Source organism: Molothrus aeneus, chromosome 3, assembly GCF_037042795.1.
Source record: "Molothrus aeneus isolate 106 chromosome 3, BPBGC_Maene_1.0, whole genome shotgun sequence".
Classification (NCBI taxonomy): domain Eukaryota; kingdom Metazoa; phylum Chordata; class Aves; order Passeriformes; family Icteridae; genus Molothrus; species Molothrus aeneus.
This window is the reverse complement of record NC_089648.1, coordinates 21,356,848-21,381,385: the sequence shown is the minus strand read 5'-3', so window position 1 is coordinate 21,381,385 and position 24,538 is coordinate 21,356,848. Positions and strand designations below refer to the sequence as shown.

At 43.6% G+C, this 24,538-nt stretch overlaps 2 protein-coding genes across 2 annotated transcripts; both read left to right on the top strand.

The window, feature by feature from the left end:
* The first annotated feature begins 1,158 nt into the window (after positions 1-1,158).
* On the top strand, positions 1,159-11,951 carry TRAF5 (TNF receptor associated factor 5). Its single transcript, XM_066547851.1, has 10 exons — positions 1,159-1,373; positions 3,127-3,184; positions 4,418-4,519; positions 4,853-5,017; positions 5,319-5,396; positions 5,768-5,842; positions 6,111-6,203; positions 7,145-7,285; positions 7,791-7,959; positions 8,431-11,951. Exons 1-10 carry the CDS (start codon positions 1,159-1,161, stop codon positions 9,006-9,008), a joined length of 1,674 nt encoding a protein of 557 aa, XP_066403948.1. The 3' UTR covers positions 9,009-11,951.
* A 701-nt stretch (positions 11,952-12,652) lies between these two features.
* On the top strand, positions 12,653-17,292 carry LOC136555243 (RNA-binding protein with serine-rich domain 1-like). Its single transcript, XM_066547850.1, has 7 exons — positions 12,653-12,725; positions 13,187-13,258; positions 13,495-13,632; positions 14,286-14,338; positions 14,929-15,012; positions 15,237-15,329; positions 16,726-17,292. The coding sequence occupies exons 2-7, from the start codon at positions 13,189-13,191 to the stop codon at positions 16,774-16,776; spliced, it is 489 nt and encodes a 162-aa protein (XP_066403947.1). The 5' UTR covers positions 12,653-12,725; positions 13,187-13,188; the 3' UTR covers positions 16,777-17,292.
* Positions 17,293-24,538: the final 7,246 nt, after the last annotated feature.

Genomic DNA, 24,538 nt, shown 5'->3' with positions numbered 1-24,538 from the left:
GGGTGCTGATGCCAGTAAAAGTGACTCCAGTGACTGACAGGGTGGGTGGTGCACACGGAGAAAAGACAGCATCCTTTACAGCACAGCTGTAAGACTGAGACTTCCCTCAGGAAATCAGGATCTGGCAGCTCAGGTGTGTTGTGCTCTTGTACAGTCCTGTAAGGAAAATGTCTTCTGAGTGCAAAGCTGCAAGAAATGCCAACCAGAGTGGCTCTAGGGCTTGAGCTACTTGCAAAAAAATAAAAACTGCAAGGTTGGGGGACTGGTGCAAATCTCAAGATTTGTGGCTTAAGGCTTGGAACGAATGTTGATGGTTTTTCCTACTGGAAGATGATGAACGATGCATTCCTGTGCTGTGTATGAGTTATGGTAGGTTGAAAGAAAAACTTACGTCACACTTCTGATTGCAACCCTGCTTTTCTTTCTTTTCCCACCACTTCTTTCAGACAGAATTAATATAGCCAAAAACCTGCACATAATTCAGTAAAATAAGAGTTTACTGCTAGAAATGAATGATCAATGGGAAAAAGAAAGATGTCAAGTTAAGAGGCTCCAATTCCTGTAACACCTAAACTGAAGGTAAAATCCCCCTGCTGGCTTCTTTTTTGTATGCTCCTTGCTGTGAACCACAAAGCCATCTCCTGCTTGAACCAGTGCAATGAATTTGCAAATTCATGTGGGCGGGCTCTACTTTAAGCGGAGACTTTCCTGGTGAGCATTAAGGCCAAGACTTGGCCTCTGCTTTCCCCAGACTCTTGACGTTTTTTAAGACCTAAGAACTACTGCAAGAAAACAACAAAAAACCAAAACAAAACAAAAAACCAAAACAAACAAACAAACAAAAAAAGACAAAAAAACCCCGCCAACCAAACCATCAAAATCACAATTCTGTGGAATAATTTTCAGACTCTGAGGCTCTTTTCCAAAGAAGTGTGCTTTGATGCTTGGAGCGTGATCTTTGTTTTGTGGTTCTGTGAGCGTTTTATTGTTCTTCCATAGCTGGCACCACGTTTCCCTCTGAAACCTGTGTCCCCCCTGCAGATGAGAGCCCTCCTGCCAGCAGCAGCCTGCTGCAAGCGGTAGCCGAGGCGGAGTGGCTGCCGGGGAGTGTCTGAAGAGCTTCTCCCTGCCTCTGCTTCGCTTCCCAGCGCAGCTCCCATGGCCTGTGACGAACCCGCTGCTCCCTCGGGCACCTTCACGCGCCAGAACTCCTCCAGCGCCGGCTCCCTGGACTTCGAGCCCGACGCCGACTACAAGTTCGTGGAGAGCCTGGAGGAGCGGTACAAGTGCGCCCACTGCCACCTGGTGCTGCACAACCCCCACCAGACGGGCTGCGGGCACCGCTTCTGCCAGCAGTGCATCCTCGCTCTGAGGTGAGAGCACACTCCTCCCCTGTCCGCAGGCTCCCCTGCTCCCTTTCCTAAAAGAGCAGCCCACATCTCCTATAAATCAGCAGCGAGTGCCATACTAATATTGCCCACCCAGTGAGAGGCTGAAGGAGTCAATGGCAGGGCTCTGTTGAGCCCAGGGTGAAAAACGCCAATCACTTGTTTTTAAAATTTTAAAAGTTTAATAGTAATAACATGGTTATAAAAACAATAATATAATTAGAGTAATAATAATTTGGACAACTTGAATCAGGACAATACGAGACAACAGGAACAAAGAGTTACGGATGTCCAGGTACCTTTTTCTGGGCAGCACAAGCCCGAAAAAGGACACCACGTTAACAGAGGATTAACCCTTAAAAGCAATAGCCCATTGAATATTCATACATCTCATATATGATGCATAAATTCTATTCAAACAAAGGATTCTGTCTGGTCAGTGTCAACTTCTTCCTCTTAACCCTAAACGGCATCTTCATGGCTGAGCGAGGCAGGAAGGAGTTTGTTTCTCCTGATAATGGGGCGATAAATTCTCTTTCTCTGAAAGATTTAGGTGTCCTGTGTCTGCTATCTGGTGCGAGTACCTCATTCCTTTCTTTAAAAAAATATCCCACATACATAGATCCTATTTTAACTACAAAAGTTACATTTTAACCACAAAACTACATTTACCATACTATTGAAATGTTAATACAGCACTACTAATCAATACAACAAAATACATATAGTAAATATCTGCATAGAGCCATATAATATGCACTTTTCACACCAGTGACTGCATGCTCAGTGTTTTAAAGGTGTCTCTAAAGGCCTTACCCCGTCTGCAGGAAAGTCAGCATAAAGAAACTGTTGATGTAAGCTGATAGTGCTGTGTGAGATGCTGCTGTGGTCTGTCTGTCTGCCATGGTGCTCTACAGAGGAATTTGCTGCATTGATGTCTCACGGTGTTGGTGCTGGTGGTTAGACTAGGCTGTGTTCATTTGCTTCTGTATAATCCCTCTGAATTCAGCAGAATTGTAAGCTGATGTTAATATTACCTGATGCTGCAGATAGATCACAGGGCTGCTAGCATCCCTCTTGCTTGGTACAAATGAGTTCACCCTCCAGACCTGTCTGGGAATACATTATGGACTCTTTGGTGTACCTGAGGGCAGGATTTCACCTGGAAAGGTTGCAGAGGAGCCTCTTTATGTGGATGGATATCACTAATTACCTTTTGTGAACTTTAGATGCTTCATGTTTGCTGCTTTATCTCTGGGTTAACTCCTTTTGCACTGCCTCTATGACTATTTTCCTGGATTTTACATGATTCCTATGCCTTTTAAGAAAGAAGCCATTAGATCTCCTTTTAGTGGCATAGCAAGGAGGGCACCACTCTAGTAGACAAAGGCTGGGTTTAAAGCACACAATGAGATTTTTTGAGATATGACATTTGTGATCTGCAGATGGTCAGACAGTGATGATGTTCCCTTAATTAAAAAACATCTTGTGGTTTTTACCATTGAACACTCTTAGGACAGACTCTGCTTTCTGTTATGTATTCATGGTTACTGCCTTATGTCCTCTTTGGGCTGTGGGCAGAATTTGGCTGTGCAGTTGCCAGATGAAAGTGTTTTTAAAGGACTTTTTCTTGTTGTTTCTACTGCTGACTGCTGTCAGAGTCAGATTATAGCATAGCCCAATTTAATAAAATAAATTGAATTTCCTGTGGGTTAACACGACTCTTCTTTTGATCTAGAGAGTTAAATGCAGTACCCACCTGTCCTGTCGACAAAGAAACAATAAAAATGCATGAGGTAAGTGGCTATAGCTTTATTTCAGCCGTCAGCATTTACATGGGAAAGGCAAAACAGCTGAGAACAAGGTGGCTTTCAGTCCTCAGGGCAGAGCAGTTTTTTGTCTCTGAAATAATGCTTAAGGAAGCAGTCTACTCAGTGATGCTCTCCCAGAAAGGGATTATAGCTTAAGCTTCATTTTATACCTCATGTTCTAAAGTTATTTAATTTTAGTCCTCTGTATTTCCAGTAAAGTGTTGAAGAATTTCACAAAGCTTTGAATCCTCCCAAGTCACCAGATGTCTAGTTTTTTAATGGAGATTTTACTGACTTGGTTTTTAAATGCCCTATCTTGCTGGGGTATCTTGTTTATCTGATTGTCTTCGTTTTAACTTGGCTATAATTTGATTTCTTGATTATCTCCATTAGATCTCATTAACCCTGAAGACCTAATTTACTTTTGGGTAACTTTTAGAGGAAAAGAGAGATAATCCTTTTTATTTTGCAAGCTGTTGTTGCTTTTGGTTGCTTTGTTTTATAATGGATTAATTTGTCCTTATTTATATTCCAAAGCTTAAAAGTATACTATATACTGATCCTGCCAGAAATTTTCCAGGGAAATAAAATGTCTCCTTCTTCTCTCTCCTAATCCTGATAGGAAATTATAATCAGACTATCTACAGGATTTTTGTTTTTCATTTTTCATCTTCTACTTCTTGCAAATTTTGATGACAACAATACAGGAAGATCTCCAAATAAGGCAGAGAGTTTGCTCCGGGGGCTTCATTTGCTTCTGCATACACATCTGAGAATGGTGCTGCTTCTCAGAGGTGACAGAAAGGATATCTCAGCATCACCTCCTTCCCAAAGGCACTGCTTGAACAGAGTGGAGCATGCATAGAGCTGGTTTGGCTTTCAGAGCCTGGTAGCTCCAGCTGCTTTCTTCTAGATACAGGCATGCTCTGGCAGTGCTTATACAGCTCCTGTGCTACTAGTCCTGCTGGCTGTGGGATGGATCAGCATCTCTGGAATAACTACGTGGGGGAAAAAACCCCTATGCTTACGAGAAATGTCATAAAAGGTTGAATTTATATTTTCAATACAAATTTTCAATATGAATTATCAAGAGCCATACTCACAATTATGGTGTCTATGCTTGAACACCTAGAAGATCTGTAGCAATGTTTTGTTCTTTTATATTATTTATAACATCCCATGTGACTGCATATTAAGGCTGGTTTGCTTCCTTTACAGGTATTCAAAGACAACTGCTGTAAAAGAGAAGTTCTCAACTTGCATGTGTTCTGCAAAAACTTTCCTGACTGCAATTCAAAAGTAATTCTGGGGCGATATCAGGTTGGTTTGCTTGATCAAATTTTGAAGCCTTTGATTTTCATGACAGCTCTGTGTATTTATGATCAGCTAAATTCCCGTGATTGTCTTCAGAGTTATCGTAGCAACGTGGTTCAAGTACAAAGATTATGTCAGCTATACACTGTAAGTAGCATGTATTACAGCTTTTAGCTTGTTCCAGCTTTGCCTTAGGGTGTTTTTTTTAATAAGAGCCATTTGCTATATGTAGCCTTTGTAAATCGCAGCGTTCATTCATATTCTGAACACTTAGGTGATTGCTGATTTGAGGAAACCACACTGGCCATTTGGCATTTAACCTGCTGCTGTGTGTTGCAGGAGCATCTGCAGCAGTGTTTGTTTGAAAGCATGCAGTGCACTAATGATGGCTGTCAGGATCGAATTCTTCGCAAAGACCTGAAGGAGCACTTGAGCCAGCACTGTAAATTCCGGGAAGAGAGGTGCCAGTACTGTAATACATATGTGGTGTTAATTAACATAAAGGTAAGATTATGAAGCATTCCTGGGAATCCATCACCTGTTTCCCCTTGATATTGCTGAGTGAAAAGTTTCCAGCATTGCAATGGCACTTAACTCCTGAAACAAAATTTGACTGAGTAGCTGAAGGAGAAAGTATAATAAATGTAATTTAAATCATACCAATTATTGATGCTCTCTTATGAACAACAAAGTGATATGTGACTTGCATTTGTATGTTTGGGATTACTTTTTGCACAGCTTCCTCTGTATATACTACTTTACAAAAATGAAAGCCATTGCCTTGTTCTGTTTTCTTCTTCTTCAGAATCATGAGAAAAATGACTGTCCTGATTATCCTGTGCCTTGTCTCCAAAACTGTTCACAAATAATTCTGAAAAAAGAGGTACTATTATTTTTTTCTGATACTGCAATTCAGCATATCACATAAATTTATGAAAACTGAAAGCTGCAGACCACATTGGCCCATGCCAATGAAATTTCATTGCTCTAAGAGTTTCCTTTGTTTGATCCTAAAAGGATATATCTCCCATCTTCTAAGTGGATTATTCTGTCACTGCAAGCCATGGGTGTTTTGCAGCATGGAAAAATACCTGGCTTGCTTATTGATTCTGAATACTTGTTTTCCTGGTAAAGTGATTGGTGGTGTCATGACAATGGCCTTTATTCGCCCTTTTTGCAGGCATTTAGATTTTATTAGTGCTTTGAATTACTAAGTGTTTATTTAATCACAAACTGCTTCATTAATACATGCAGATTGAAAAGCACCACGCTGTGTGTCCCGAGGCAGAAGTGGACTGTCCATACAAGCAGTACGGCTGTCATGTAAAGGTACTGTTTTACACATCTTTGTCTGTTCCAGGACTGGGCTTTGTCTCCCAAACCGTCAGAATAATTAAAATAACCAATTTATGTCCTTTCACAACCATTTCTGCGGGCTAAGATGAAATACTAGAGAATCAGGACTGCCCTTCCCTCCCTTTCAAGGCATAAAGGGGACATTTTGAATGTTTGCATCAATAATTTTTTTACCAGCAACTTACAAAATCTGCTTATCTTACTATTTTATTCTTTCACTTCCCCCCTCTGCCTCACTAAGGTTAAAAGAGGGAAACTTGCTGAACATGAAAACAGTGCCCTGAGGGAACACATGCTGCAGATTTTAGACAGGAACTCCCGGCTGGAAGAGCAGGTAAGTCATATTTAATGAGCACTCTTCAGCAGTTCTTGACTGGTTAGAGGACGATACAAGATTCTACATTTGTTGCCTGCTTTAGATCAGGTACATTTTAAAAGACTGTTTTTATGGTTTTTCACACCTCAGAAGACAGAATAAGCTCTTCTAGTGAAGCCAGTCAATTACTGGGAAACCTCTGTGTGCTCAGGCACATATATTCTCCACCAGGCACAGTGGGAGGCTCCTTGCTATTGCTCACCTCATTTGCTTTCAGTCTCTGCTTTACACTGGATATAAGGTTTAGAGATAAAGTATTTTTAAGTTTAATTGACTAAGCAGGTTGCTCCAAAAAGCAGCCTTTAGCTGCCCAGGTCACCTGCTCTGTGTGGAGGCAGCACAGAGGACAGCAGAGCCAGTTGCAAGCACCTCTCTGCTCAAGATCATTTCTTTGGCTCCCAGCAGGAGACACTGGGTGTAGGCCCAGTCCTGTTAACTGAGTTGATGGGGGACTTACTCTTTGCTTGTTTATGCAAGAAATAAGAGTCCCAAACTGCTAAAACTTGGTTTTGAAGTGTGTATCTCTCACTGACTCATCTCTTCTGCCAGTTAGACTTCAGCAGAGGAAAAAAATGCATATACATACACATGCACCTGTGCATGTAAGTGTATATTATCCCACTATAGAGCTGAATGGATCATCACGATGGAAATGAGAGATAGGAGCCTCTTTGCACCTGGAGCCACACAGATCTGCTCAAAAGTCTGATTACCTTATGTGCAGTTCTTGCTAGTGCTTATTCACAAATAGTGAATGAAGGAGTGCTCTATCTAGCTCACTTACAGGATTTGCATTGTAAACTTTACCACTGTCTCTTATATAGTCAGATACATTATAATTTCTGCATCCTATGTTTTGGTGTTCCTTAGCATTTATACTCTGATTTTTCCATCTGTAGATATCTGACCTGTATAAGAGCCTGGAATGTAAAGAGATTAAAATCCAGCAGCTAGCAGATGCCATTAAGAAGTGTGAGAAAGAATTCAGACAGTATACACAACTGTTTGGTAATAATAGCAACTTGATGGTAAGCACTCAGGTGAGACATCGATTTTACTTTTTTTACCAATTGCTTTTTTGCATCCTGAAATATGTTTCTCCAGTAATAGTTGTTATTAATAGCACAGCAGTAACAAATCTCCCCAAGACCTTCTCATTTTTTTACAATATGGTATTGTCTTTTCATTTTAATCAATACAGAAGTTTGGATACATGATCTGGGCAAAAAGCACAGTACAAATCCTCATGGTCAGATGCCCAGGGCAAATGTGCAGGTGTAAATTTGAATAATGAGTTGAATGAAGTGGTGCAGTATGAATGGGTTCTGAATGAGGAATGGCTTCTCAGTCTGTTAATGTGCTGAATTAATCATGAAGGAGCACTGGGATAAGTTCCTAAGCCAGCAGAGCACTTTGAATGCATCATATTGTTGCTACTGCTGACATACTAAAGACTTCACTATCCTAATTCAAAGCAACTATCTGGTTTTATGGATATCTCTTGTCTGTATTTCCCACCCTCTTCCAATGGCATGAACTGGGAAGGCTCTGGCCAGTCACCTGGATAAGTCTGCACGCCTGGAATCACAAGTGAAACAGCTAATACAGATGGCAAACCAGCAGCAAAGTAAACTAGACCTGCAGCCCCTGTTTGACACAATTGAGACCATGAAGCAGAAGATTGCCCTGATGGAGACCTACGACCAGCGCTTGGGTATGTTGGTACCTCCCTGCACATGTGGGGGGGTTGCTGATTTACTGCTGGCAAAGTAGAGCCTCTGGTGCTACTAGAAAGGGCTTTTCTTCTTGCATTCTGAGACCAAACTGTGATGATGTGTGTGGTGTTCTCCAGCCTTTCCCTACTGCACAGTGTCTCCTGAACTCCAGCGTCACTGCAGGGCCACAGAGCTGGCCTTGGTTTGGCTCCTGCACTGTGATGGAGGTCATGGTGCTATTCAGGCATTCACGATTTATAGTTGACAGCTTTTCTTATTCAACTACCAGCTGCTGCAATTACAGTTTTAAAAAGTTAACAGCTGTAGTTCATACCTGTACTCAGGCTTGGGTAGATCAGTTTTGCCACCTTGAGTCTGGGTGCTTGTTTTATCCAGGGCTCTGACAGTTATATTTTACCAAATGTCTCACTCTTTTTTTTCTATTTCTTTTTATTTCCCTCTTCTCTCAGTTGTTTTGGAAGATCAGTCCAGCAAACATGATCGCCAGATCAATAATCACAAAGCACAGCTCAATAAAAACGAAGAACGATTTAAGCTTTTGGAAGGCACGTGCTACAATGGGAAATTAATCTGGAAAATCACGGATTACAAGAAGAAGAAAAGAGAGGCAGTGGAGGGCCGTGTGCTGTCCATAGCCAGCCAGCCCTTCTACACCAGCCGCTGTGGGTACAGGCTGTGTGCCAGAGCCTACCTGAACGGGGACGGCTCGGGAAAGGGAACGCACATCTCCCTCTACTTCGTGGTCATGAGGGGCGAGTTTGACTCGCTGCTGCTGTGGCCTTTCAAGCAGAAGGTTACACTTATGCTTTTGGACCAAAGTGGGAAAAAAAATCACATTGTGGAAGTCTTTAGGGCTGACCCCAACAGCAGCAGTTTCAAAAGGCCGGATGGAGAAATGAATATCGCCTCCGGCTGTCCGCGCTTCGTGCCGCACACCGTCCTGGAGAGCACAAAGAACACCTACATCAGAGATGACACTCTCTTCTTGAAAGTGGTCGTGGATCTAACTGACCTGGAGGAATTGTGAAAAGCGTGCCCGGTCAATGTGACTGCTGTAAGCATGAGGAACTGCTTTTGTGGTGAGCACCAGCCATGCAATAGCAAATTGCCACCAGTCAAGCTACTGAGAATGTTTCATGGCTTTGAACTACAGGACAGATAATGAATTGCCAAAGCATCAGCCTTTCCTTTTCTACCCTTTTTTTCAAGACTGCATTTTTAAGGCAGCTAGAAGTCCAGGTTGGCGCAAACATGCATTCAATCCAGATTGGTTCAGTCCAGGCTGGGGAGAATGCTTGCCTCCCATCCCCAGACTGGCATTTGGAGATGAACCTCCTCCCGTGAATTCCCAGGAGCCCAGGCAGGCCTGTGGGCTCCTCTCCCTCACACAGAAGTGAAGCCATGCCCAAACATGCAAGTGCATTTCATCTGTCTGTAATGGAAACATTTCAACATTAGCAAATTTGAATCAATGTGTCTTGATCCCTCCATCTCCTGGATTTTTGAAGCAGGGAGAATGGCTTCAGTTAGGCAGGGTAAACATTTGCCAAGTATCTTGCATCTTTTTTATTTGTTTTAATTGTGTTTTTCCAGAAAGTCCAGAAGAAGGAGCCAATGCCTCTTACGTTTTTAGCTTGTTTTTTCAGCTGTACAGAGTACCCCAGCTCACAACAGCTTTCTTGTGTCCTTTCCACTCCTGCCTAGTGCCTTGGGACTGGTTTCCATTGGTGGTAAACATCCACAGTCCCCATCTGAAGCCAAAAGCTGCAGGTGCTTCTCACCTCTCAGGACATGGCCAGAGGCAGGGCACTCAGCCAGCCTGCCAGCTCCTGGCTGCACTGCTGGAGGAGGGGCAAAACTCCTGATCTTTTGCTTCCACATCTGTGCAAAAGAGATGTTTTTTGGCCTTACCAGCTCTACAAAAGGCAGGAAGAGCTTGGGGAATAGCTCACTTATGTAACATGCACTTTTCCTCTCTCCTAGAAGTTTGAGGAAGAAGGGGGAAAATAGATTAGGGAGTGAGGTTGCTGTAAGAACCCAATTTTGACAATCAGTGCAGTTTTAGTGTTTGTTAAAGGATGACACAGCTGCTGACTGTGATGTCTGAAGATCTTAATTTTTATTCCAAGTTCCTTCCATATTGCAAAGGAATGTGTCCATTGTACAGGGTTTATTGGAGACACACTAAAGCCACCAAGGTCAGGCACTGAGGAACACGTGACACGGAACACATGTGCCTTTTTAAAGCCCTTTGGGTGCCTGTAAGAGGGATGTAATTCGGCATGCTCAGTGATTTTGTTATTACAAGTGGCAGAATTTTGCATCTCTCATCTCTTACAGGTCAGGTAGGGAAACACCACAGCATTATCCATTGCTCCAAAGCTTATCAAGAGACAGCAAGAAACTAAGCTGGTTTTAGAGTAAGAATAAACTAGGCAGGATAAAAATCAAAACAGGGCACAGACTGAAAGGAGTAAAATAGAAAATTCAGGAGGGCAAATGTGGTAAAATGAAAAATACCCTTCCCATGAGGGATGTTGATAAGAATCTAAATAATTCAAGGATTAATACCAAGATGAAGGCAAAATACTTTATTTTGTATCTGCAGTCTTATTGCTAGACATTCACTTTCCCACATGGTTTTCAGGGCATAATTCAGACACATGTATTTTCTAACTCAGAGGTGGAGGGGAAGAGACCTTAGTAATCTGTACCTCATGGTGGGTTAGCACATGTGAAATCTTTGTTTTTATCTAGAAGTCCTTTTGTTTTATAATGTCAAGATGTACTGAGCCACCATAGGGGCTTTCCATGTTCCTGAGGACAGATTGTGAGGAACAAATTTATTCTTGTGTTCCATCACCACTGACCTCAGGTGTCATTTCAGCTTGTAAAACAGAATGAATTAGGCATAACACTTGTTACAGAAAGAGCAGGCTTGTTTTGACAGTGGTGTGCCATTCTGTGATATCAACCCTGAGCCTGGATTTCATGTCGCTCTTTACTTTAATATTTGTCATGTAACCTTCAAAGTGACACAACTTCCATAAAAACCACTAACAACTGATGGGAATGTACCAGCCCTGTGTCCTGGGGCTCTCCAGGACACTGAGTGTCCAATACAGAAAGTGATAAAGGACAAGCAAGGGAGGCAAGATGGAAAGGATGGGTGTGGTCTGTATCCTGGCAAATTCCCAGCCCTCTCTGCCTCCACCACCTCAAATGTAAAATGGGAATAATAATACTTACAGAAGAGCTAGGGCTATTTAAATGTTTGTGAAGAAATTTGAGCATGAAAAGAGCTAAGTATTATTAAAACTCCATTTCTAATTGTTAGAATAGGTGATGGCATAGTGATGTGGATAAGTGTTTAGTGTTTTCCTAGGCAGATTTTGGAAGCATGTTTGGTTTTATGCAGTTCCTACTGCAGTCTCTCCTCTACCTACTGGTTGGGTTTAGGTTTTTGCCATGAATATTCCTTTTAAAATTCTGAAGCACAAATTCATCCTGGGTGATGGAAACATCCCTTTTGAAATACTGCCTGTTTTATAAAGAATTAGTTGAAAAGATTAATTTTTTTAAAGACAACCTTCTTTAAATTTGTTCTTTTTAGTACAGAAATTAAGAGATTTATGTTAAAATTTCAGTGATTTTTTTTACTGCTTGTAAACAGGGTTTAAAATTTCATCCCATTCCTAATAAAGAAAAAAATGTTGTATAGCATGAACTGTCAGGAAGAATTTTGATGTTGCATGAAGAATACCAAAAAACTTTTCAATAATGTTGTACTGGGTAAGAAACCAAAAGAGCATAGGGTATTTCTACATCAGCATACCATATGTTTCTAATGTATTTATTCATAGTTTGTAGTTGTTTGAATATCTCTTACTACAATAGAGGCATTTTTCTAGCCGAATGTCTTTACTGTGTACATAAACTAATGTAAGAATAAATAATTTTATCATCCTTCTGGAGGGACTGTGGCCTATATTCCTTTTGGCTGGACTGAAGCAGACTTTTAAGGATGTGGAGTACTGGTCATTTGTTTTACACTAATTAAAAAACAACAAAAACAAACCAACACTGCTTAAGATAAGGAATCAATGTGCTTCACGGGTATTTTGGTTCGCACTTGGATATCGCAGAGCAAGTTCAGTAAATCCTAAACTAGATCAAATGAATATGCTCGAGGTCTGAGGCTGCCCTGCGGTGACAATTTGTGGTTGGGCTGGCTTTGGGCTCAGCAGGGGTTGGATTTGTTTCGGTTCAGAGCAGGAACAGGAACTGTTCCAGTATCCCACGACTACGGCGTGCTTGGGAGCACGGTGCTGAGCAGCGGGAAGGGGACGCTGGGCAGGGCAGAGCCCAGGCGGGCGGAGCGGGGGCCGTGTTCGGTCCCCGTGCCCACGGCTGCCGTGAGGGAGGGAGGGAGGGAAGGCAGGAAGCGGCGGAGCGGGGCCGTGTTCAGTCCCCGTGCCCACGGCTGCCGTGAGGGAGGGAAGGCAGGAAGCGGCGGAGCGGGGCCGTGATCACTCCTTGTGCCCGCGGCTGCCGTGAGGAGGGAGGGCAGGAAGCGGCGGAGCGAAGCCGTGTTCAGTCCCTGCGCCCGAGGCTGCCGTGAGGGAGGGAGGGAGGGAGGGAGGGCAGGAAGCGGCGGCGGGCGGCCCCAGCCCTTCCGGGGCGCGGGCGGCGCCGGCCCAGGGGCGGCGGAGCCGGGGCGGCCGCGGCCGCAGCCGCAGCGCGGGTGGGTCGGGGCCCCGGGGCGGCCGGGGAAGGGTGGGGGAGGCCGGGCCGGGTCGGGGTGCGGGGCCCTCCGGCCGGTGAGGGCCATGGGCGGGATCCGTGATGCAGCGACAGCCCGATACGTCTGCGTGGGTAAAACCCCCCTGGCGTCTGCGGCAGCGGCACCCGAGCAGAGTCTGGCCTCTGGTTCCTGGTGCAAGGGCATGAACGTGCTTTCCCCCGCAGTGTGGTGCAGTGTCATGGAGGGGGATGTGGTCCTGTGCCGTGTGCCTGGGATGACCCTGCTGGAGCGGGGAGGTTGGACCAGGGACCCTCCGTGGTCCCTTCCAGCCTGTCCCACCCTGTGCTTCCATGGCGCTGCCCTCAGGCGTACTGGCTCGATTCCTCGGTTTCTGAATTTACCCCCCACCGCCAAATACTTTTGGAAATGATATTATTGAATGTCCTTTTGCCTCTGACTAGATATGGATAACAGGAAGGATGAGAAAAGCAGGACGCTGTGTGCAACCTCAGAAGAAGGGCTGAAGGCCCGAGGTAGGTGCTGTGATCTGGTGCTGTTCTCTGGTGTTGGTTTGTGTGTCACCCTCTGTGTCACTTACTGGGTTTGCTGGCTTGCTGATGCCAGTAGACCATGGCACACTGGAAGAGCAGGGAAAAACACAACCGACCCCTCAAAACAGGGGTTTATTGTGTTTAAATTCTACTGAGAGTCATTTCTGTAGGCCACAGTTACTAGCAGGCTTGTCACTGTTGCCTTGTGTTGCCCTAAGGAAAAGAAAAAAGGAAAAGAAAGCGCAGCAGAAGCAGATCCTCATCTGTTTCATCCACATCATCTTCTAGCAGTACATCCACTTCTTCCTCCTCATCACGCTCTTCATCAAGGTCATCTTCTTCCAGCAGTAGTAGAGGTAAGCTACCTCCACATGCACATGGTGTTTTCCAGTTTTGATAGCACTCCTGAGAGCATTTAAAGCTTGTTTTAGAAGTGGTGAGACCACCACAGAGTGACAGTGCAGAATACCAGTGCTGCTTGTTCAGGGTTGTTCTCTCATAACCCTTTCCTGTTGTATGTAAAGGTGCCACTTCATACACAGTTTGCAATGTTCTTATGTTAATTTGGATTCCTTCTAAAGACAAACTGCCATTCAAATAAATGTTACTTGGTAACAATATGCTGTATATATTTAAGCCCCTCCGTTTGTTGCATTTTCAAAACACAGATCTTTTTTTACTTCACCAGTCTATTTAGACCAGAGTTGTGGGTTTGACTTAGTCCTCCTTTGGTCTTAACGTTTCAAGCATTTAACTTTGAGGACTCAGGTGAAGGCACATCTGCAGAATCAGTAAATGAGGTATTTTCAGCTTCCATGTTAGCCCAGTAAGTGGCAGTAAGTGTGTTCTCTTTCTAAGGGTTAGTTCAACCTGTGTCCATACAAATAGCTGAACTAAAGCACTTTCTTCATATGTTTCACATTTCTCTGTCTTATCTGTAAATCAAATGTCTTTTTCAGAATGCTAAACTGAGTGTTTGATTTTGTTGTTTATTTTTCTTTAATTTTAGATTCTCCTAAGTCTAAGTCAAAGAAGAAGAAAAAAGAAAAACACAACAAAAAGGTAAAAGTTCACAAAGAGAAATAAGTAGTTAACAAACAAAACAGTTTTTTATATTTCAATAACCTTAAATGTCATGTAAGATAATGCTTTTGTCTGTGGCTGTGTAAATCTAAATCATGCTTTTAGGGTTCTGGTAGCTGAACTGATAAATGGGCACTTGACTTTAGACAAAAAGAGAAATAATTTAAAAGTTACTATTGCCGATCATTGGTGGTCCCGCTGAAGTTTAGAGTAGTCTCTGAAAAAAAGAGAAGTGGGGAATCTTGATAACATTATAGAATTTCCCAGAAGAAATTATTTATAGTCGGTGAGTGGTAAATTCTTGCTGTTGTTATTTTCCTATTCCGTTTTCAGTGATTTTATATATTGGGGTTACTTTAAAAGAGAGAGAACAGGGAATCAGACCTTTTCTGACTCTTGCTCAGAGTCCCAAGGGTTGCTAACTCTGGTGCATTACTTTCTACTGCTTGTCCAGCAGTGGTAAGGGCAAGCAGCAATGGCTGTCTTGAGTGCCTTGAGAGATCCTGGTGGGTTTAGGGGGTTTTGCCCTCGTTAGTCCGTAAGCATAAGAACATGTCTTCTTCTTGTAGAAAAGGAAAAAAGAGAACAAAATGAAGAAAAAGAAAGAAAAGAAGAAAAGGAAAGAGAAAACAGGACCTGTCCAGCTTTCCAAGGTATGCTGGTCCGAGTGTGAAGCCCTGTTTTATTTCTCACCTACATATTTCATCCATCCTGTCATAAAAATGTTCATAGGATCACCAGTTTGGTCATCAACCAGTAGAAACCTCTCTCTGTTGTTGTGGACAGTAAGGAAGTATAAAAGATTATTGTCTGCAATTTTACATGAGATTTGTACAGAACAAAGCTTATGTCTTTTCAACATGTGATCTCATTTCAGTTCTTCAAAAACAAAAAGAAGAATGAAAACTACAGCATGATAACTGGAAAGAAAATTAAGATGAAAATAAAGAAGACTAAGGAAGATATAGAGGTAAGAGTTAATTAGTCTAAATGTCCCTAAGAAAAAAATGCTGTATCTTTTAATATTTTTTCTAGTAGTAGTTTTTGTAGAAGAGTGGGTCTTGCAGTTAAGAGTTGTAAACTGAGTGTAGCTTTTAGTGTGGCTGTGATGCCCTCTGAGAAATTTTAATTCACTCTTTTGGCAGGTTTTATGTTCTGAAGGGGCTTGGAATTCTCAGTCATGAGCAGATAAACCAAAGGATGTTTGTGCAGGTTCTTAGAATTTCAGCCTCTAATCATTGGGCAATTTGTAGCTTTCTGTTACACTGGTGCTAATTGTACTTATCTTCTTTCAGTCTCTTGTGATCAGTTGTGGTAATTGCTACTTCACTGTGTTTTTCTAACACATGCAAGACTAGCCTTTATTTAGAGAGGAATTTTTAAAATCCCAGTTGTATTACTGCACATCCTCCTGCATTTTCTTAGAGCAGTCAAATGTTTTTACTGAGATACCCAGGGAAATAAATACCATGAATTGGGTTGTGTGCTATTGCTGTGGATGTGTGGACTCAGCAGTTAAATAAGACCTTCACTCTTCAACACCTTAGGGTGACCTGCAGAGGGCTCTGGTACTGGTCAGGAAGTGTTACTTCTCGAGGTATCCAGCTTGGCAGATTCAGGTTCAGCCCTAGTAGTTCATTCTAGAACTGTCAAAGCAGTCCTGGGCATTCTGAGTTAAATTTGACTGAAAACACATTATCTTCTCTCTGTGACACCAAAGGGTGTGTTAAATTATGCTGACTGTTTGCTAGTTTTGCTCCAGTAGCCTGCTTGTTACAATATTTGATGTCAAATATTTTTTGTTGGTCCTTTTTTTGATTGGGGCCTGTGGTCTTGCTGAATTGAACAACATCCATTCTTTACAATATTTAAAGATTCAATAATTTTTTATAAAATGCTCTGGAATTGACTGGTTGGGCCATTTCTTTTTGTGAAGAGAGAACCCAAATTCAGGGTTCTGTTATGCTGCATAAGCTGCTGTTTATGCACAGGGATAAAAAGATACTTCCCAAAGCTGAGGACTTGCTGGGAGTACAGTGGAAGTTGCCTCAGCCACCAGAGAGGAGCATCTGTTGTGCTTGGGAGTTCCCTCCTGGGCAGGCTGGGAGCTGCACCGTGACAGCCAGTGGAGCCTCCTTAGGGAGCCACTTAGGAAGTGTCTCATGGAATAGTGACAGCTTGTGTCCCCAGAAGCCATTGGCTGGCACTTCCCCTGGGCACCCATGCCTCACTGGTAGCTGGTTGGACCCAGCTGTGTCAATGGCACTCGCTTTGGGATGTGGAAGCCCCACAGAAAACAGGGATCTGTGGCCTTGCTCCTGAGTACAGCTCTGTCCAACCAGTGCCTCTGCTTGTCTGCTCGACAGAGAGACCGGAACCGTGCCCAGCTCCTGGAATTCCTGAACTCTGCCTTGTAACCGGAGGAGTCCTCACCAAGGACTGGCAGATGTACCCAGCCAGCCATCATCCTAGCAGGACACTAAAGAGAAACTCAGGGAAAAGGACACCAAGTTGGACAAGACCAGACCCTCCTACTGAGAAGAAAATTGGGATGTCCTTTCTTAATGGCAAAACACAGAGTAGCTGATAACTTGTTCATGGAGATCCATGTCCTCCTTTTGAGATCCTAAGGTAATAGCCAGGCTGTGGTGTTTTAGAAGAGCCCAAGTGTCTGTTGTTCACAGTGATAGGAAATGACACACTGAAGTCCAGCAATGTAATTTCTATCTTAACTGCATGCAGAATGCACTCTTAATTTCAAATGTCTTAATTTTTCTAGTAGTTTAAGCAGAGTATTTGTAAATGTTTATTTGAAAGATGAGGTGTTTCTTTTATGTATATTTTTTCTGGTAGTGGTTATGCATATCATAAAGAGCAAACTGACCTTTGTAAATAGAACATCCTTTTACATAAATGATTTTTTTTTGAAAGTTCATTCACTAATATGTTATTTTCTTTCAGAATTCGAGATGTGGTGTTTCTCTGGACAGTTTATTCCTCTCTCTCTCATTAGAAAGTGTAACAGCAAAATACTCTAGAGCAATAATGGTAGCAAATTATTTTTATCCTAAAGTAGAAGCAGGAAAGGTCTCTGGTTTTGTTTGTTCACCTGAATCAGTTTTGTTCAGTTCATAATAGATAGTTTACCCCCCCCAAATCTGGAGTTGCAGTTCCTAGGCTGAAAGCTCTGGAGTTGTGGCCTGCTGTTCTGATCCTGTGAGCCTGTATCAAATCTTCCTCTCTTTGCAGTGCAGCAAGGCACGTGCCATCGGCATGCCTTGGTCTGATGGAGAAAGAGCTGTGGCATGGTGTTGAGGCAGGCAAGGACAGTGACTTCACAGGTCTGCTGAGAGTCCACTGGGAGATGAGACAGGTCTGGACAGCCAGCAGGAGCCCAGCACAGCTTGTGGGTGTGCCAGCTGTGGTAAATTGCTCAGTGCCTGCCCTCTTCCTTCCACACCTTGACTCTAGGTTACCCAGCGGGTCCCTCTGTACATAACCCTGCTCTGGGAGTTCACTGGAATCACTGTGAAGCACGTGCTCCCCAGGAGCTGTGGTTTAGGAATGCCTGAAGGAAGGACTCAAGGGGAGTTGAGCTTGACAAAAACATTAAGTGTACAGCAGTCAGAGCGGGGGGAGATCGTTAAAGAGCAAATGGAAAACTGTGTCTCTGTCTGCTACAGTGTTTTGAAGTGAACCTGAAGATTTGTACCATTGCTCAAGGGATAATTTATAACTGTTTTGATGTGTGAAGCCTTCTGAAGATGCTAGAATCCTCTCCTTTCCCTAGTTTTCTTTTGTTGTGAAGCATTTTGTAGTTGTCGCAGAGAAGTAACTCTTTAGAAACTAAAGCCCTGATCCAGCAGAGAAACTCCATACATCCTTATGAACATAAAACTTGCAAAAACATAGGTAAGAAATGGAGTTTCCTTGACTTTTAATCCAACAATCAAAAAACAATCAAAAGGGTTTTTTTGAAAGCACTGTTCTGAAATGTCACTGCGGGGGGGAAAAACCAACCAAATAAAAAAACCCCTTTTATTTATCATGGGGATTATGCTTTGATTTATGCTACTTTGGTATTTTCTAGCTAGTGATGTCAAAGCATCTTGCCCAGATAAGCAGCTTTTGTCTCTGGACTTTGCATAACAAGGTTAATCCCAAACACACTCTTAGAAGACAGCATCCTTCCCATTCCCTAGGTTATATTTTATGTAAAGATAGTGTAATTTTGGAAAACTTGGTGCGGGGTAAGGAGTAGAAATTTGGAAAATGGAAAGAAAATAGCAATGGGAAATGCAGAGGTCACAGTTGTAAAGAACTGCATTGGTTTGAATGTTCATACTTAGTTTAAATAATTTGCTTTTTGTTGCCTTGGTCAAGATCATAAAAACTCCTGCCCTGTTCTGCATTAGTAGGGAAAAGGCAACGGGCCTTTAGTAATATGATGTGGACTCTTCTTCCTTTAAGGTTTTGGTAGTTGTCTCTCATGGTACAAAAATGAGTCAAACTAATTCTTCTTACAAAACAAACCTTTTTTTGGTCTGTGTTCAGGACAGAGAAATTTTCTGTTTATTTTTCTTTACATTCTGGGTATGCTTTGGTGATGCTTTAAAATATTTCTGTACCAGCATTTACTTCTGAGCTATCATTTCTTCTACAAAGCCAAGCTGCTTAAATACTGTGTCAGTGATTCTGCTTTATTTTCTCCTGCCCAGTCAGTTACAAGTGCTCTCTGAAACTTCCAGCAGTTGCTGTTTTTGTAAGCCTCCTTTTCTGTTCTACCCATCTCCATGTAGATTCTCAGGTTTCTAAAGAGGCTTGAGTCATGTTGCATCCTTCCCTTCTCCATCTTTCCCCACAAGCAGTGAGACCCTGTGCATCTTCATGGCACTGAGTATCTGCTGTTGGGAAAAGGCCAACAGATTCCAGCCCTCCATAGTGAGCACAGCCAAAATAATTTTCCACACCTTGCACCCTCAGGTCATTTCACTGACCCTTTCACTAGAGCTTGGTTTCTTAATACTGCTGCAATCCCTGTTGTGGCAGGTGCACCACCAGGTGAGAAGCTTACAACAGGAAGAATGTGCTGAAAATCAAGTTGAGAAATTTGCATGAGGGAAATGTGAGGCAGTTTACCATGGGATGTTAACCTGGTAACACACATGGCTGATAGAGAGACTTGCTGCCAGGTCTACCAAGAAGTGCATGTTGTGGGCAGGGCTGAAGGCTGGAACAGGAGAGCAGTGGAACAGGTAAGGCAGGGCTGGAGGGAGATGGCTGCTGTCAGAAGTTGTGGAGTGGGCAGAGGTCAGGTGATGAGGCAGGGGCTGCAGAAGCTTACCTGGCTGAGCAAGCTGAGGTTCTTCCTAAAATGCCAAGTAACAGAAGTCTTTTAGATGTGAAACCTGCCTTTTGTGTGAGTATATGTGTGTGAGTGTATGTGTGTGTGTGACAGTCTTCCCTATCACTCACCTTCTGTGTTCTACACCATTTTCCATTCTGAGAATTGAGCAGAACTCAACTGAATTTTTTTAGCAGCAGAATTTTCAGAAGCAGAAGTCACTGTCGGGAAGGAGATGAAGGATACATTCTCTGAGCTGCTGCTGCCATGCCCATCCTCCTTGGCACTGTTTGTTCTATCCCAGCCAGTTCATGTGGGCAGTGCAATCCTTTGTTACTCATTTCCTTTAGGGTTGGCTTGAACTTCACTCTTTTGCCCACACAAAAACGTAGCAGAGATGAAAAGCTGAGGCAATATTGATAAATGCCACGTTGACTTGGAAGTGCCTGGCTCCATGGAGCTAAACTGTCTCATCCTGCACAGCTGAGCAGGGCCTGCCATTTTGGAAACAGTTCAATATTCAGTATGGTTAAACTTGGGCAGGTTGTGCTGTTTGGATGTACTTGGGGTTTCATGCTGCAGGAATTACCATTCCCAGTCATCCTCTGCAGCAGGAAAAACAGTGAGCTCTACATGCAGGGGAAGAGCAGAGGTCAGAGAGGCTGAAGTGACTTGCCCTGGGGTCACCTGCTGAGCCTTTCCTCGTGTGGGCAAGGGCCTTGGTGGCTGGTGGAGCTCTGATGTCCTTTCTTGTGTTGAACACCCTCCTTATGGTCTTTGCTGTGTGTATTTAGAAACAAGTTTCCAAAGTTCTGGTTCAACACTCAAGGCTGGGACCTCCACTGTCATTTGAGGACTCTGTGGAATGGCTGGATTTTATGTCATAGTGGGTTTTCCTGAAGGAATGAGGTCCTGGGCACACTTGAGAAACTGAAAATAACCAGTTTGCACTTGGTTATATTTCAAGCTGTAGGGTGAGTTTTTGAGGACCTGCTTCTTAAAATTATTGGCAAGCACCCATCTACCTAGTTCCATCTCTGGACAAAATTAATGTCCAGTGCAGAGATTGAGATTTATTTGCTTGTTGGCAACAGGTATTTTTTCTCCCTGCCTGTTCAACTTCAGTGTTAAATTGTGCTTCAGGGGTGTGACTGATGTAGTGCTGTCTGAGGGACGAGCAGGACACGGTCCTGAGGGGTCTGAGGAAGCCCTTGAGAGCCGTTTGGGGCAGCCTGAGGAACACCATCCCCACCCAGCCTGAGAGGCCCCATGTCCATGGTGGCAGCTGGTGCCATCTTCCTCTCAGGCACTGAGCACCAGGGCTAACATCTCCTGTGTTAACTTTGCTCCCCACTCGTGAGCTGCTCTAGGGGTGACAGAACAGTGGTGTGGGAGTGAGGAATTTGTCCCGAGCTGCTGCCCGTTCCTGGTTGGTCGGTGCTGGAATATCTGCCGGTAGGTGGCAATGCTGGCCAGCTGCAATGTCACAGAAACCTTTTTTTTTTTTTTTACCTTTGGACATTGGCTTTGCACTTTCTTATTCTGAAACCCTATAATTAGCTCGCAAATTCCTAATTATGGTTGTTTATGGGGAACATGTGTTACTGCTGTCCTATGAATTTAATCCAGTCTTTGTTCCCTTCTTGCCCTTGGCTGTGCTGAGGACAGACAATAGTCTCTTCTGCTGGTGCCTGTGTGCCAAACGCAGAAGGAAGCCTTTAACTTCTCAGTAGCTGAATTCAACAGGAGCAGGTTGCTGAGAGCCAGCAGGGGCCTGGAAGGTGCCTCACCCTACCTGGGGCTGCTGAGTTCTCCAGAAGCTGCACTCTGCTCTTCTCCATCTCCTAAATACCAGTGCCAGAATATAGAAAGAAAACTCTCCAATGTAAGAGGTATTTCAGTGTCACTGCTGATTAACACATCTGGTTATTTAAATAGTCTTCAGGCCAAATTAAGTGCAATCTGTTGCTTTAAGCCACTTGATACTGGAAAAAATTAGGTTGAAAAAGTACTGCAGATGGACTGTGACCTGATAGAGGCCTCTGAGGATACAGCATTGTGAACACTAACCAGATGTAATAGTAATTGCATTCTGAGAGCAGATAATCTGATGTCAAAAACACAGAAGCTCTTTTCCTCACTTTGGTGTCTCTGCTCCTGGGTTACATTACATTTATTTGGTAAAGGCAACATGTGTCTCTGGCTAAAATACAGAGGTAAGATGTTATATGGGATAATCCTAGCCAGGACCCTAAAAATTTATAATATTATGAAGTGTCCAGTGACAGTGTATACAGTATATTCTTGTAGGTCTCTTTCTCACCTTTCTGTTGTGTTTTTTAAGATCTCATCTGTAAGGATTTTCCCTTTGTCTGAGAATATCTTTGTGCAGGAAATGCACAGAAAATACCTGGTAGTCATTGGGAGACCTGGCCCCAAGACCCAGCACTCAGGGCCAGCAGAGCATCTGTCTGATGTAAGCCAGCTTGAGACATGACTTGTCTGACCATGCAAAGGGAACAAGAGGTCCCTTGTGCCAGCAGCCCTCACACAGACAGCAGTACCAGGGCAAGGCAGGCACTGAAATTATGATGTCTCTGCCTGGCACAGGTGGGTGGAACTGAGGGAGGCCTAAGAGCCCTTCCTGTATTGCAGGGCACACCAAGAAGGCTGTGACTGATGCAGTCCAGTTCTTGTAAGAATGCTTTTTGGGCAAAACTGAAGTGCCATATCCTTTAGCAAGGAGGTGCAGCAGGAGACAGGAATATCAGAGTGGTCATTCAGTCAAACTGTAGTTTTCCTTCTAGGAGAGACCTATAGCATTGTCTGGGGGAAGTGGTGTAAGCAACAACACAGATTTGCTTGTCCACAGCTTCAGGCAGGGAGTAACTCTGTGCTATAGGCTGTGTCTAGGGCGCTGTGGTTTACTAACCCCCTGTACTCACACAGTCCCCTTTTGGAACCACTCATCTGTCTCATGTGCAGGATGTGCTAAGCAATGCAATTCATGCTTCACTAATACCTCGTGGGGGAAAAATGGTTCCCTTTTGTTAAAAACACATGCATGCTTTGTATATACGTTGCTTAGCACAGGGAGCTCTGAGCCATCTGGGGCCATCTGCTGATACTGAAGTGTTGCAGTACACAGGATCAGGTATGGAATCAACAGAGTGACTCAAAAGTATCAGGAGACAAAACACCCATTTTGTCTCTCCTGTCATCTCCTTTTGTGGTGATACTGGCTCATGTAAGACGTGCTCAGAAGCACGTTCATGTTGATGAAGATTTCGATTCAAGGTTGTATCTGCAGACTGTGTAGCTTCAGAGAACTTCAGACCTCTGCAATTGCTTAATCCTGGTTATTTATCACTATATCTTGAGATCTGATTGTAGAGGTGGCAAGATAGAAGGTGGGCAGTTGCATGTGTACCTGAAGAGAGAGGATGGAGGTTTTTTTGTTTAGATCAAGTGCCTTTAGCATTTGTGCCTTCCTGCTTTGATACGTACACAGTAGGGCAGTGGAACAGCTGTTGTGTTTGGCTAGATATAGACAGATTATATTTCAGGAGACCTTTAATTAAAGACAACAAGTACAAATAAATTGGTTTCTATTCCACAGCTTTGCTTTAATTCTCCAAGGTTCTGTGTTGAAATGTATAAACAGTGCAGTGTCAGCAGACAGGTATTTCCCTCAGAGCTTACTCCAATTCCTCATGGCATGACAGCTGCCTGAACTCTGTGCTGCTGTGGGTGAGGAACCTCAGCTCCTGCCTGCACATCCTTTCTGGCTGGCACGGCCTGTGGCCAGGCTCATCTCTAGAAGCCAGGGGCAGGGCTGCACAGCCTCCCTCAGGAGAGCAGTGGCTCTAAGGAGTGCCAGCCCCTGGAAGCTGGGCAGTGTGGCTGAGCTGCTGCCATTACTTTTTAGCAGGTATAGCAAGTCTAGGACTGCTTCTTCCTGGGTGTGACAGTGTCCTTTGGACAGCACAACACTGTCAGCAATGGGGCAACAGCGATGCTCTGAGCTGATACCAAAAGCCTTCCGAAAGAAAGTTTGAGGATTTAGGATAATTTTTGTTCAGTTCCCTTCTGCTTGTTAATAGTTATATAGCTGATAGTTAATGTTGCATTCTCCTTAAAGAATTAAGACACAGGACAAGCTCTTGGGAGGTGCTAAAAACAGATCAGATGGTTTCATCAAGATTTTTTTGTTTGTTTGTTTTTCTACACTAGCAAGTAGTGCAGCCCAGGAGGAACGGAGCTGTGGAGTCAGACAGTTACCAATGAGGACCTGATCTTCACACTACACAAGTTTCATGAGAGTTTGTTTCAGACCACCATTAGTGCAGATTTATGGTTTGTGAGGCACCTGCAATGGATCATTTGGGTTGGCTTTAGCCAGAAACAATCTGGTTAGCCTGCTGTGTGTGCCCAGTGCCATGGACCATAGCACAGTAGGTGGGGACAGTCAGGCATTTCATGCTCCTCATTTGAACTGACACTAATTTAGCCATGCCAAATGTGGAATTAGGACAAGGCAAACATGAGTGCATAGTTGTTGCTGCATGCTGAGATCGAAGGATCATTTAAGGTTCAGTGTACAGCATTTCTAAGAAAAATGAGCACCACAAGCAGTGCAGCAGTCATGCACCCTGATCACCTCCCAGCTCTGCTTCAGTCCCTGCTGCTGCACACACAATGCAGGAGCTCACAGTCAGTCTCCAAGCAGCTGGCTGCAGGCAAACATGGTACTACTTCTATCTCTGTAAGAGTACTAGAGAGCATGGAGTAAGAATAGATCTCTCCTAGCTTGGTGTCTGAATATCCCTCTACCA